This window comes from Phocoena sinus, chromosome 20 (assembly GCF_008692025.1).
Source record: "Phocoena sinus isolate mPhoSin1 chromosome 20, mPhoSin1.pri, whole genome shotgun sequence".
Taxonomy (NCBI): domain Eukaryota; kingdom Metazoa; phylum Chordata; class Mammalia; order Artiodactyla; family Phocoenidae; genus Phocoena; species Phocoena sinus.
The window spans coordinates 2802544-2816475 of record NC_045782.1 but is presented as its reverse complement, the minus strand read 5'-3'; the positions used below and the strand labels follow the sequence as shown (position 1 = coordinate 2816475).

General features: G+C 50.2%; 1 protein-coding gene across 1 annotated transcript in view; it reads right to left on the bottom strand.

The window, feature by feature from the left end:
- Positions 1-13932, bottom strand: part of LOC116745471 (F-box/WD repeat-containing protein 10-like) — a 64506-nt gene that overhangs the window by 32537 nt on the left and 18037 nt on the right. The window contains exons 7-13 of the mRNA XM_032616223.1: positions 13814-13874; positions 9903-10000; positions 6521-7039; positions 4398-4574; positions 3161-3364; positions 2921-3048; positions 2105-2227 (exon numbers count right to left, since the gene is read on the bottom strand). Of these exons, the coding sequence (XP_032472114.1) occupies positions 2105-2227; positions 2921-3048; positions 3161-3364; positions 4398-4574; positions 6521-7039; positions 9903-10000; positions 13814-13874 (1310 nt within the window). The remainder of the gene's footprint in view (positions 1-2104; positions 2228-2920; positions 3049-3160; positions 3365-4397; positions 4575-6520; positions 7040-9902; positions 10001-13813; positions 13875-13932) is intronic.

Genomic DNA, 13932 nt, shown 5'->3' with positions numbered 1-13932 from the left:
TGGGGACCTGTCTTCCTTCCCAACCTCAGCCTTCTCTTCCATGCCCGTCCACTCTTCCTCAGCCCATCCTCCTTCTCGATCTTTCACCAGGTCCTGACGTCCACATAGAAGTCTCTCCCCAGAAGAATCCATCAGCCTGCTTCCCCTCACGTGTTCAGGCAGCTGATATCCTGCCGTGAATTAAACAGGGCTTCCCTGGCTTCTCACAGCCCAGGCTGGAATTCCTTGGCTCTCGCCTACCCACTGAGCTTTGAGAGCCTGGAGGCTACTCGGTGGAGTCGATGGGGTGGAAGAGATCTGGCTTCGAATCCCAGCTCTGCCATGACCAGCCAGGAGACCTTGGGCAAGTATTCTAACAGCACAGCCTCATTTCCACACCCACACACTGGGAGCAACGCTGTCCACCCGACCCGTTGTGAGGATCAAGTAGATCAAGTAGATCACGGAAATCAAGCACAGGCAGTACCCGCTGTAGCCGCCACCCCCGGAAGCACTCACCACTAGCCTCCGCCTCTTCCCAGCAGCCCGCTCTCTGCTGAGTCCTACTGCTTCCCTACCGGTCTCCATACCTTTACCTGTTTCTCTTTCTTTTCTTAAATTAATTATACATTTCTAAGCAGCAAACACTGTCCGGGTAGTCCTTGTTTGTCTGGCAATTACTAGCTACATCACCTAAGGAAGAAGGGTGCTGGCTGTGTTACACTTAACAGAGTGACGGGCTTGGAAAGAGCGGGTCAGCCTTGAACTTATGTCTCTTTCCCTCCAGTGGAGGCCTGACACTCTGTTTCTTCTTCTATAAAATGAGTGGAGGGGCCAACTCAAAGATTTCAAAAATTGCAGGCCCACAAATGTGCTTTCTTTGGCCCATGTAGTTTTGGGTTTTTTTTTTAATGCTTTTAATTGGTTGCCAGCATTAAAGAAAAGCAAGAGCTGTCCCGTGATAATTCAGATTTCTCACTTCCCTTGAAAGCTCAGGCGGCCTGGGAAGCCGGGGTGCACAGTCTCCCGTGGCAATGCTCAGCTGGACCTGAGTAGGGACTGCACCCCCCAGAGTCACCACGGTCCCATCATCCTGCCGCCCTCCCCGCCTCCCTCCCTCCTTTGTGTGACCAGAACGGCCTCTACAGACATAAGAACTGGACCCTTCTCTTTCTCAACTTCTAATTGAAACTGCACAGTCTTCCTATGGAAAGCTACAGTCTGACCACCCCTGTTAAGTATCCTTTTGGGGCCCATTGAATAGATTTCAAAATAGAAGGCCCTTGAGCAGAGAGGAGGGGGCAGGAGTCCACTGGTCTGGGGAACGACCACCACGGCTGAATGGGCAGAACCCAGAGCTCAGAGTCTCCCATCTGAGACACGGTACTTTTTTTATTACTGCCCGAGGTTTTGTAGAGAGGTCTGAGGCTAAGTAACGCTCTCCTTCCATCCCAGAACCAGAATGAACCTGGAAGTGAGAGGTCGGAAAGCTTAATTCATTCTGGACCCTGGACATCTGGGGACAGCCCTAGCCCTGCCCTCATGTCCTCAATCCCAAGCGACAGACCCCCCTGCAGCCTCTCAATGCAGGGACAGAGGTGGTGAGGAAAACCCCAGCGATCCTGACACTGCTCCTGGCTCTGAGCTCCCCACTAGATGGCAGATGCCATGGACACAGGACCTGACGTGGGAGCTGCAGTCAGGAAGAACCCTGAGAAGACAACCAAATCAGCCCCCTCATTTAACAGAAGAGGTAGTTAAGGCTTAAGGAGAGAAAGTCACTCGCTTAAGGACACACCACCCCCAACCGTGGTCTCCCTTAGGGAATGCTGCCTCCCATACCCTACATCCATATGCCCCATCCTACATCTCCCATATCCTACATCCATGTGCTCTAACCTACACCCTCCCATACCCTACATCCATATGCCCCATCCTACATCTCCCATATCCTACATCCATGTGCTCTAACCTACACCCTCCCATACCCTACATCCATATGCTCTATCCTACATCCTCCCATATCCGACATCCGTATGTGAGGGCCGAGTCTGGACTTCAGCCTTCAATAGCCAGTAGGAAACGACGCCCACAGTCGCTTGCCCCAGGCGCCATCGGAACCCACCTTCGTTCTCAGTTTCCATTTCTGATTTTTCACACATAGGTGCTTCCCGTCATCTGCCATCTTAGGAACTGGGATAGTAACCTTGTTGGCGTAATTAGGGTCTATTCCCCTGGTGTAGGACCCCTGGGGGAAAAGAACCAAAAATGGCTACTCTTAGTTCTCACACTCCAAGAGGAGGGGGAAAACTAGTGTTTGGCAGGATCTGAAAGATGGGTAAGTTCTGGGCAAGGAAGGCCTGGGCCTGGCCAGCTAGGCCAGCGGTGCGTGTAGACCGGCTGAAGGAGGGTAACGCCCGCCAAACATCCGGAGAGGGACCAGCGAGGATGGTGGGCGGTTCCCAGCTTCCAGCATGTCCCCTGGCTCAAGGCCTCCTCTCCCTCTGCTGGGAAAAATCCAAGCTACCAGGAACCCATGATTTAGGGTCAGGCTTCTGGCAAGAAACAGAAGTATGAATACCAGAGATGGTTACTCTCCAGGGAAAACTGCATTTTCACCTAAAAAAATACTCTGTGACTCCGTGAACATCTGCGTGCATGAGGCTTTCTTACATTGCACAAGCTGCAGTGTGGCTCCCTGGGGAAAGCTCCCTGCTCTGTGAGGCTCTGGAAAGGCTCTGCCCCTGTCTTCCCAAGAGGCTTCTATACGTGTCATCCCTGCTAGATGCACCAACAAGGGGAGAGTAAATGGGGATATCGGGAGTCCGGACAAAAAGGCAGTTGAGGAAGCAGCAGGAGGCCAGCTCAGGGTCTACCGCAGATGGAAAGGCTGGTGCAGACATGAGGCTGGTCTACAGCTGTCCCCTCCCAAAGAAAGTACCTGCAGTAAGGTGATCTGGTGCTGGATGAAAGAGTGCATGGACAGGTCGGTCCTGACCTGCTGTGCCAGCACTGCCCAGTGCTGGCTCACGAACACACACCTGTTCAGGCTGTTCTTATCCAGCATACCTGGAAGACAAGAGGTGGACCTGGGGACCTCCCAACTGCGCTGCGATGGTGGCGGGCGGGGGTGGGGGTGGGGGGGCGAGTCTTGAGAAATCCCCCAACAGGCCCCGCGTACCGAGGATATACTTGGAGAGATGGACCGGCAGGTGACGGATGAAGTCGCGGTATGTGCTGACCCCAGAAGGCAGCTCTCTGATGGCCTCCAGATCCACCAGCGCATCGGCGGCGGGGGCCGAGCCTGCTTTGGACACGCTTGCTTTTTCAGAAGACAGCCTATTCATCTCGGAAATATACTGGAGTGAACTCTTCCACTGTCCTTCTAGAGGAAAGCCGGAGAAGGGGGCATGGTTGGGGCGTCTTTGGGGTGACTCCGGGCCAAGAGCAAGTCCTTGCCAAAAGCTTTCCCCAAAACAGAGCTCACCAGGGTCTACCCTGAGGCCACCGGGGTTTGGTCATTTCTTCCGCCAAAATGAAAACAGAGCTTCCCCAACCAAACGCACCAGCAGTTTTCAACGTTCCCAGCTCAAGTCGATGTCTGTGGCATCCAAACTGCCCTGCTGGTGAGATGGCATGGTGTCTGGAGTTTCCTCTAAATGAGCCCAACAAGAAAAAGTCTCAATTTCAAAAGAGGGGGTTGGAGGAAATAAGATTGGTATGGCGGTGATAATTATTGAGGCTGGATGACGGTTATGTGGGTAATGATTACACTGTTCTACCTACTTTTGAAACTTGAAAATTTCTGTATAAAAAGCGTTTCTGAATCTATGTTTTGTGTTTCCCGTAATTTTTCCGTGTATATGTCTTGCTTCAAAACCCAAGTGAGGACGGCCCTAAGGTCAGGGCCCAATTCCCCACTGCTTTTGTTTCCACCTCAAGACTGAATCCAATGCCGCAAAAATAGCTCCTGGTGGGTTGGATTCTGGAGGTGCCCCTCCCCATATCCCCCCACACCAGAGGTCAGGGGCTAGACGGAGAGATTCCGGCCTGGGGCAAAAGGGGACTTAAGGTCACACTGACTGATTTTATTTTATCTTTTGGCCACGCCCCACAGCATGTGGGATCTTAGCTCCCGACCAGGGATCGAACCCGTACCCCCTGCAGGGGAAGCGCAGAGTCTTAACCGCTGGACTGCCAGGGAAGTCCCACACTGACTGATTTTAATCCTTGTTTCTCCCCTTACCAGATGTGGGATTAAATGAGGGAATAAATATCACAGAGCCCAACCCACTTCGTAGGTGACAAGTGAATGTTAGTTGCCCAACTCTGTCCTCCCCAGATACGGCTGCCCTACCAGCCCCTCCATCTCCACGGGACTCCCTCCCCATCGGCTTTCTTCCTACCAGCAGACTTACCAGTAGTGGCTGCTCCCCACGACACATTTTCGTGCAAGCTTGCTTTTCTTGTAGTTTTGGAGAACGGGAAGGATGTGTGCCCGGGTCTGGCTGCCCAGCAGACTTGTGAGGTCTTGCACGGGGGCGTGTGGCCTTTCTCAGGGCCGAAAAACACATCCTTGGAGTCTGGGTCGTTCCCTGAAAAACAAAAGGCCAAGATGAGCGGCTCTTTAGTACAGGTGTGTGGAGAGGAAGTGGTAGAGAGAGATGGTGTTATTTCTACTGGCTTCTTTTTAATCGACACAAAACGGACCAGGCCAGTTATGTCTGTTTTTATTTGGGGCCTCTGAGTTTCTACAGAAAAATCACAGAGAGCCTCTGTTAGCCTTTGCCAGCCCACCTGCACTGCAAACTTCATCAGGGCTCTATATACACGAGGACAGAGAGAGAATGAGAGGGAGAGAGGGAGGGAAAGAGGAAGAGAGCGAGCGAGGAGCTGGAAGAGGGACTGCTTTTCTGAAGCTTTTTCGCCATGTTCTTCAATGATATGAATAAATGCCCTTGAGTCAAATTAGAAAATTTAATTTTTTTTCTTTCTTTTTGGCCGCACCGCGCAGCATGCAGAACTTCCCCCAACAGGGATCGAACCCATGCCCCCCTGCAGGAGAAGCACAGAGTCTTAACCACTGGACGACCAGGGAAGTCCTAGAAAATTCAATTTTTAAGAGAGAAGCTCCCCTAGGAAAAGGGGAAGATTGCCACAACCCGTAACTGGACTTACACAACGTTTAATACAAGGAGCTGATTCCTGTGGTGGGTGAGGACCTGTGTGTACAGATGAGGCTACTCAAGCCTGCCGCCCCTGTCCGGGGGCCAGCATTGCCCATGGGAGATGATCAGGATGGGGGGCCTGGTTTTCAACCCCCCGACTGGGTGACCACGGCCGAATCACTCAGGATCCCTGAACTTCGACTTCCTTACCTATACAATGAAGGAGTTGGACTGATCAATCTCTAATCTAACTTATGGGATCCTCTGACTTTCTCCACCACTTTTTCATTCCAGATGATTATTCTTTTACTTTGTGGACACACCAAAGAAATCAAGGGCATATAACGGGATCTAACTGCCCCCAAGGTCACGTAGCTTTAAACTTTCCCGGGATTCTATGAGTCTGCAAACAGGACCACAAACCAGGTCTCGTGGACAGCAGGAATTCCCCGCCCTCAAGAGCTCAACCTCTGAATCCCTCCATCTGACGCCCTCTCCCAGCCTTGTCCCAGTCTGCTAATCCTCTGCTTCTCGTACTGGACCCCCTGCAACCCCCAGTCCCTCGCCTCCTTTCTGGTTGCTTTTGCTGGCCCAGTCCAGCTGGCCAAACATGTCCAAGACCTTGTCACCGACACCCTAGACCACTGGCTCTCAAAGTGAGGTCACCAGACCAGCAGCAGCATCCCCTGGGAACTTTTTAGAAATGCAGACTCGTGGCCCACATCGCACCTGCTGGGTCAGGACCTTTCGGGGAGGACCCCGGCCACCTGGGTTTTAATAAGCCCTCCCAGTGATTCTGATACAAGCAACGATTGAGAACGCCTACCCCAGCCTTATGTGGCCCCTCCACTACCTCCCGCCTTGGATAAACTCCAAGTCGAGGTTGGATTTTATGTGCAAGCAAGGAATACAGTGGGATGAATGAAGGAAAGCCCTAGGTTCTGACCTCTTGGCCTAGTTTCCGTGCAGTGCAAACTGAAGGGCAAGACAACTCAGTAGCACCCCCCCTTACCACCTTCTCAAACCCGCTTCAACCCCTAACCCGCTAAAGCAGGAACCGCCCCAGCATTCAGCGGCAGAGGCGCAGACCCGCCACTTCTGGGCCTAAGGGAGGCAGAAATCCCTTTGAAAAGCCTGACAGTTGAAAGTTCCTTCTGCATTTGTCCTTTTAGAATTTTCTAGAAGGAAGTCACATTCAGCAGCTTCTCCTTCGGTCAACAGGATTGGGTGTCAAGACAAAGCGCTCTGTTCTGCAATCCGGAAGATCCCCATCTACCTAAGCTTGTCCACACCTCCCGTTCCTTGACGAGCTCCTGAAGTCTGGCCTCCTGGTCTCTGGGGACCCTTAGGTCTCTACCTGTGGCCTCGCTCACCTGAGGCATCGTTCCGCCCTCTCAGAAACAGGACTCTGATGACATCAACAGCAGTGAGCAGTAACTCGGGGTCGCACATCTGCAGCAGCAAGAGTGTGTAATTCGCCTTCGTCCGGTAGCTGCTGTTCCCAAACCAGTACAAAATCTCCCTCATCTTCTGTTCCACCATCTTGTCCAGCATTTGGTTCAAGGAGGACTTGATTTTCCCCTCCTTCTTGCTGAGGTTGACCCGGGACCTGTGGTAGACAAAATCCTTCCCCTGCGTGGTCTGAAGGATATTTTGAAAATACTGTAACAAATACAAGCTATCCAGCTGCTGCAGGATGCTGACCAGAAACCTCCTCTGGGATATCCTGCCCACCCTTCGGAACCACTCTTTGGTGGAGAAGATGTTCCAGGCCAGGACACACGTCTCACACTTCTGGCACACGGGGACAGAATTGTTCCCGTTCTCACATCGAAAATAAGGGGCATTTTTGAGCCTCGATGCCATGTTTTCCATGGTCCCGAGATGACCAGCTCATTTTATCCTTGCCGGTTGTCAACTGCACCAAACCCCAGAGGAACAGGAGAGGCTGATAAATATCCCAATTGAGCCTTTTCAAATGTGAACATCTCCCAAAGAAAAAGAAAACTGCTGCAATGGGCAGAAAGCTGCTCCCCCCAGAAACTGCCGTTGAGTCTGGCTTTCCGTACCGACCTCCTAGGAAACATGCCTTTACCGTAAATCTCCTAAGCCTGGCGCTGCTCAGGCGGAGGCAGTTGCTGTATATTCTGAAAGAGCTGGTCATGTCATTTCTAGAACAACAGGAAGAGAGGTAGTCAAATTTAAATAATGTACGGACCCCTTTCAAAGGGGAAAAAAAACCATTGTGGAGCCTGGTGTTGAGTTTCCATTGTTGCTGTTCGCGAGTGACTTTTAAATATTTGTGAATATGAAATTAGATGGAAACGTCTGTGTATGGCTGTTTGGTTAGAACCATCTTGAATATGTTTATAGTCATCTTCTTAACTCATCATCAAAGTGAAAACACAAATGTTTAATATATATTTGTTACTTAACTGCTTCAGAAGGTTAACCAGAAACCTCTGCAGGGAAAACTCCCTAGTGGAAAAAAATGTCTGTGGGCCTGAGAATATATTTGGGGACTTCCAGCCTCAATCACACACCAACCCAGGTATCTGGGAGGAAGCACAGCTGAGCGGAGTGTGGGGTCTGGGGTCAAATTCCTGGGTTTGGACCCCAGCCCAGCTGCTCACTAGCTCTGTGAACACGGGCACATTACTTAACCCTTTATGCTTCAGTCTCCTCATCTGTAAAATGGAAACAACAGTAGTTCCTACTTCAGAGGCATTGTGAGGATGAAATGGGGTATTATATGCAAAGCACTTAGAAGACTGCCTGGTACATATTCGGCCCCCAATAAATGCTAACTATCGTCCTACTGTCATCAGTATTATTATCATTGGGATCATTATTCTGGGCAGCCACATAATCAATGTCCACTATGATGTTTATACGTGCGTATGTACAGACGTTGAGATGCATGGGAAGAAACAGTATGTGTGGAGCTTTTAAAAGAAAAATGACATGACAGTGACTTACCTGTTTCATGAGATCATTACCATTTAGCACTGGCTTGTGATCCACTCAGAAGTGGTGACTTGGGCCATTCCAGCCAAACATGTGAGCACACACGGCCCTCGGGGCCCCCGAAAGATGGTCAGTGATGACCCAGAAGGAGACCAGGGGCTCACTGAGATTTCCAAAACTTTTTAGTAACAAAAGGCTGTTTGCAAATTATATCTTCTGTAAAAACCCAACATGCAACATAGACATAGTGATCGTCTATTAGTACAAATTTATAAGTTCAAAAGTTGACTTGTTAGCAGGGCAGCTGTTGAGAGCCACGGGGCTATTCTGAAGACAAAACCTTTACACCTGAGGCCAAAGATGACAGACATTGTCTTACACCAGCTTCAGACTCCACAAAATTTAAATTGGCAGCAGCCCCAGAGAACCCAGAGTCCACAGAAAACAGCTTGAAAATCACTCCTAAATGCTGACATACTCAGAATGAAGTGTCTCCAAATAATTTTCAAAAGGTCTGAGAAAAATACGCGCACACACACACATACACACAACACACATATTCAGTGTGTATATGTGTATACACAGAGAGAAAGAGAGCACAAATGCAACAAACTGCTAATTGGTGAGGTGGGTGAAGAGCATATGAGTGTTCATCATTCTATTCTTTCAGCTTTTCACAGGTTTGAAATTTTTCAAAATAACTAATAAAGCTATACTGCTAAATTAGGAAAAATGACTGTAAAAGACTACTACGTAACCATAGCCCCTCAGCTCAGCACCGCAGCCAAAATGCCCTTGCAAACGTAGGACAACCCAGAAAAGAGTTTTGAGGACACACTGAGACAACTCTACTTCAGGTGGGACCAGGTTCACACACTGATTCTGGTACCACGGAGCTGGATGATCATGAGTTCCCTGCCTGGCTTCTCTGAGCCTCAGTTTCTCCATCTTACTGATGATGAGGAAGGAGGAGATGAAGGCAGATGATGGAAATTACGCTACCTTCTACCATCGGATCAAATGTGTGAGGCCAGTTGCCTCTGCTCTTGGTGTTGTTATTACTACCCCGGATTAAACCAAAAGGTTGGCAATACCGTGAGCATGTCTAGCGCCCGTGTCTGGCGACCGGGCACTGATAGAGAAAGGCAGCGTGAGTCATCGCTGGGCTGGTTGGCCGTGAAGGTCTTGTAAAGAGTGGGGGTGGGGACAGGAACCAGGCCGGGAAGGAGGTCAGTGCTAACAGCTCGGGCTCCTCTATCTGACAGATGCCTGGAGAAAAGGCCAGAGTGGATTAGCATCTCACCCACCAGGAAGGCCAGACAGAGGAGGGAGGTCCAAAGCACCTGAGTGTATAAGGGGGCACATTACCCCCAGAAATGCTACAAGCTGAAAATACAATAGCTTGTTCCTAAAGGTCCAAATAAATGAGGATTTTCATCTGTGAAGCTGACATACTTCAAGGGAGCAGTTTTGCAATCCAACTCAGCCTTGGAGTCAGAGATTGGCTGGAATCCTGCTGCTTTCTTACTAGGGCTGTGGCCTTGGGCAAGCCCCTCGGCCCCTCTGGGCCCCCATCTCTCCTCCTCTGTAGAAGATGTGTGATCACCAGTGCCCTGCAGGGTGAGGCTTACATTCGTTAGTGTAACTAAGTCTGGTGGTTACTTCTGCTGCCGCCGCATCCCACATACACAGGTGTGAGCACACACACGTGCACACACGGCATGTCAGCCGGCTCAGGCAGGGACACTGGAGCCATTTGAGATCGGGTGTTAGAGTTTAGAATGTGACCTTGGCGGATGGCGGGATGCGACGGCCTGACGGGTAAGCCAGTGGTGGGGAAGTGGCGCCGGTGGTACCCAAAGAGGTAGGCGGGCAAACAGGTCTCGCTGGAGTAAGACCCAGGAGGGGAAAACACTTCTCAGAGGAAAGCTTTGGTGCTGAGACGTACATCTGGAGATTTCTCGAATATCCAGGCTACCAGCAGCCTGCAGGCTCCATGCAGTCCCCGAGCTGCCTTCTGCCCTTTGCATTCTGTTTTGTTCATGATTCTGATTAAAGCCTACACCGCCCCAAATCTTCACCTCCTCTGCCCGCCCCCTGCATGGCGTAGCGAGCCCCGGAAGGCATGGCTGCTGTACCCCCATCGGCTCCGCTGTCCTGCCCAACGACGTGCACCTGAGGTTCTGCTGGTTCCCACCCAGCACCTGACCTGGGTCAGATGGCGGGAAATCAGGGAAGGGCTCAGAATGCAGAGCAGGAGGGTCTCGGCTACGGAGCAGCAACCATACCTCCACCCCGCGACTCACTTGCCACCCTCGGCTGCCCACCTCTGTAGATGGAGGTCGTGAGTCCACCTCGCTCACAGGCGGGTGATGTGTTTGCAAAGGCACTTGATCACATGGGAAAAGCTGTACTAGGATCGTTCTCAAGAGGAAAGATGGGAAAACCATCGTGTTTGGTGGTGTCACACTTGTTGGCAAAGTTAACTGAGACAAGTCTTCGTTCCTGAGAAATCGTGGAGTTTCCAGTTGCCATTTGCCCTTTGGTTTAAAGAGAAGCAGGTGGGGGGCTTCCCTGGTGGCACAGTGGTTGAGAGTCCGTCTGCCGATGAAGGGGACACGGGTTCACGCCCCGGTCCGGGAAGATCCCACGTGCCGCGGAGCGGCTGGGCCCCGTGAGCCATGGCCGCTGAGCCTGCGCGTCCGGAGCCTGTGCTCCGCAATAGGAGAGGCCACAACAGTGAGAGGCCCGCGTACCGCCAAAAAAAAAAAAAAGAGAAGCAGGTGGGGAACGAGGGCATTGGCTAGAAATGTCTCCCTCTCCGGGAGGGGGAGAAACACGAGAGCACAGAAAAATTCTCACCTGGCTGACACGGCCAGGTCCTCAAGGAGATCGGGTGACTTCCTGCTTGTTCGGAAACTCACGGCCACTTGCTATTGGTATGAAGGGTGGAACAGATTCAAGAGAGTAGATGGGGCAGACAGAAGTTCTCAAACCCAAGTCTGCATCAGAACCCCCAGAGGCCTTGTTAAAACACTGCCCCAGAGCTTCTGATTCAGCGGGTCTGGCTGACGCCCGAGAATTTGCTTTTCTAATAGGTTCCCAGGTGGTGCCGATGCTGCTGGTCAGGAAGCCACACTCTGAGAACCACTGATGTTCATGTCTCAGAACCTGTGAACGTAACCTCGTTTTAGAAATAAACACAAACGTTTTTTTCAAAACGTCCTACTGAGCGTTCTTGACCAAGTTTTGCCTCTCTGAGCCACCAACCTTTTCATTTTCATTCCATAGAACAGGAAAAATACTACCTATCTCACAGGGCTGCAAAGATTAAATGAGGTAAGAAATGGGGAATGGTCCTCAAAATGCCAAAGCCCTCCCTACTCATCATTAACTTTAAAAACCTAAGCTTTAAAAATTTTTTTAATTTTTATTTTTTGCTGGCGTCGCAAGGCAGGCAAGATCCTAGCTCCCTGCCAGGGATCAAACCAGAGCCCCCCGACCCCGCAGTGGAAGCGTGGAGTCTGAACCACTGGACCGCCAGGGAAGTCCCCAAACCTAAGCTTTTTAGAGGAAACCCGAGGGCCTCAGCAAAACTTCAGTGAAGGAATGCGGCAGCCAGCGGTGGGTGTGAAGAGGAAAGAGGATCCAGAACCTCTGGAATGTCGGATCAGCTGCATCTGCTATTTATACGTCCCTGTCTATGCTTAGGGAGTTGCCAAAGGCCGTGGAGGCTTCTGTGGGACATACAGAAGAGTGGCACACACTGACACAGCTTGGGGAAAATGACAGAGGGCGTAAAATTGGCCTTTGTTATCTTTTTTAATTTTTTATTTTGTTTTAGGCGATTTTCAGTTTTTGGACCCAGGGGAGGAAAAAAGATATGCCCATCGCTTAAGGCAATGCTAATGCTTAATTTTGCTTTGATCTTCTATCTCGAGAAGAAAGGTCTTAAAACCAAAAATGAGTGGACAAAAAGAGGAACTGAAGTTCAAAACAGGTAAGGAGACACCCAAAGGGTTCCTTTTATGAGTCTGAGTGTGGCCTAAACAAATTACATCTCACGACACTGGCACAGTTTACCAACGTGACTGAAATCCAGGCAGTAAATTTTGAGAAATTAGGAAGAATGGTGGAGGATGAAGACAGGCAACGTTGTCTTGATTTTTTAAAAGAAAAAAAAGGTAGATTCTGGAAACAGCAGATGAGGTGTGAACTTACACCAGAATTCTAAAATGGTTTGTCAAATATTATGTGACCATTTGGAGAAGAAAGTAAGGAGTAATCAACAACCCGGCCAAGCTGATCTCACTTTCCCCCTAGAGGGCATCATTAGAGAGGAAATGCTGACATAGTATATCCTGATCTCTGCCACTGAAAAGTCCTTCATGGTGTGCAGTGGATAAAGGGGCCGTAAGGTGGGCTACATTAGCAAACAATTCTACTGATGCATGACTCATTGAATAACTAAACCCAAAAGATATTGGCTGAGGACTGCAAGATTCCAATCAATATAGGTATCAACCTAATCAATATGTATATCAACAAGAGTAAGATTTAAGAAGAAAAGGTTACCAATTCTGTAGGTGACACCAGGCTAGGAAGGAGAGCTATTACACTGGGCATAGAGTCATGAATAAAACTGTCTCCGCAAGCAGCAATGATGTGATGACATTTAAAATGCAAATTTAAAAATTTCTAAGGATACACAGTATAGCCCAGGGAACTCTACTCAATACTCTGTAATGGCCTATATGGGAAAAGAATCTAAAAAAGAGTGGATATATGTGCATGTATAACTGATTCACTTTGCCGTACAGCGGAAACTAATACAACATTGTAAATCAACTATACACCAATAAAAACTTTTTTAAATATTTTCAAGGTCAATAAAATTCAAAGCTTTTAAAGTCAATTAAAAAATTCAAATCCTATACTATATAAATCCTAGAATTCAAATGTAGGGCAGGGTCTCTGGAAACGAGTCAAGTGACGCTGGAGTAAAGTACTCTTGACACAGGACCGTCAGACTGGCCAAAGAGGAAGGGGCTTGACTTGACACAGGTCACGGAAAAGACCCAGAAGTTGTATTTCCAGGGAATCCCGAAAGGAGCCTCAGGTTATATCCTCAGAAACCCATTTAAATACAGTTTGTCATTGCGCTTAGGGAGCGTGTCTGAAGAAAGGAGGGGGATGTGATCAGAGGAGTAGAAGGTCCGGAAACCACAAAGGAAAGTGGGAGATAGAGTGAGAAGCCAAGAATAATTCCCGGGCGGGACAGTGTGAGAGCTGCCCCCGAACACGTGGAGAACTGCCCTTGAATGAGGAATCAGACGCATCCACACCGTCCGGGTGGCTCCAGGAGAGAGGAAGGAGCCCCGTCGCCTGAGGTCACAGGGACTATAGGACTCGGACCCCACTAAGACATTCCTGCAATCCTCACTGTCCCCAAACCAGGTGAGCTTCCAGGTGAGGTAGTGAGCTCTCCATCACGGCAGAGCTGCAAGGCCCGGTCAGACGTGCGGGTGCAAAGCGACGGAGGCCGTAAGACGCTCTACTCCTATGAACGCAGTTCATGATGTGGTTTATTCCCGTGCACACAACACCCGCCGTCTAAGGAGCAAGGCAGCGTGGGGTCGGGGTTAGAAGTTCAACGTCAGCCCTCCCAGGTCTGAATCCCGGCTCGGCCACTCACTCACCACGTGACCACGGTGACCCCGAGCAAGTTCACTGACCCCCACCGGACCACAGCTTCCCCACCTGCAAAATGGGGACGGTGTGAGCAGCTACCCCACGGGGCTGCCATGAGAGCCACGAG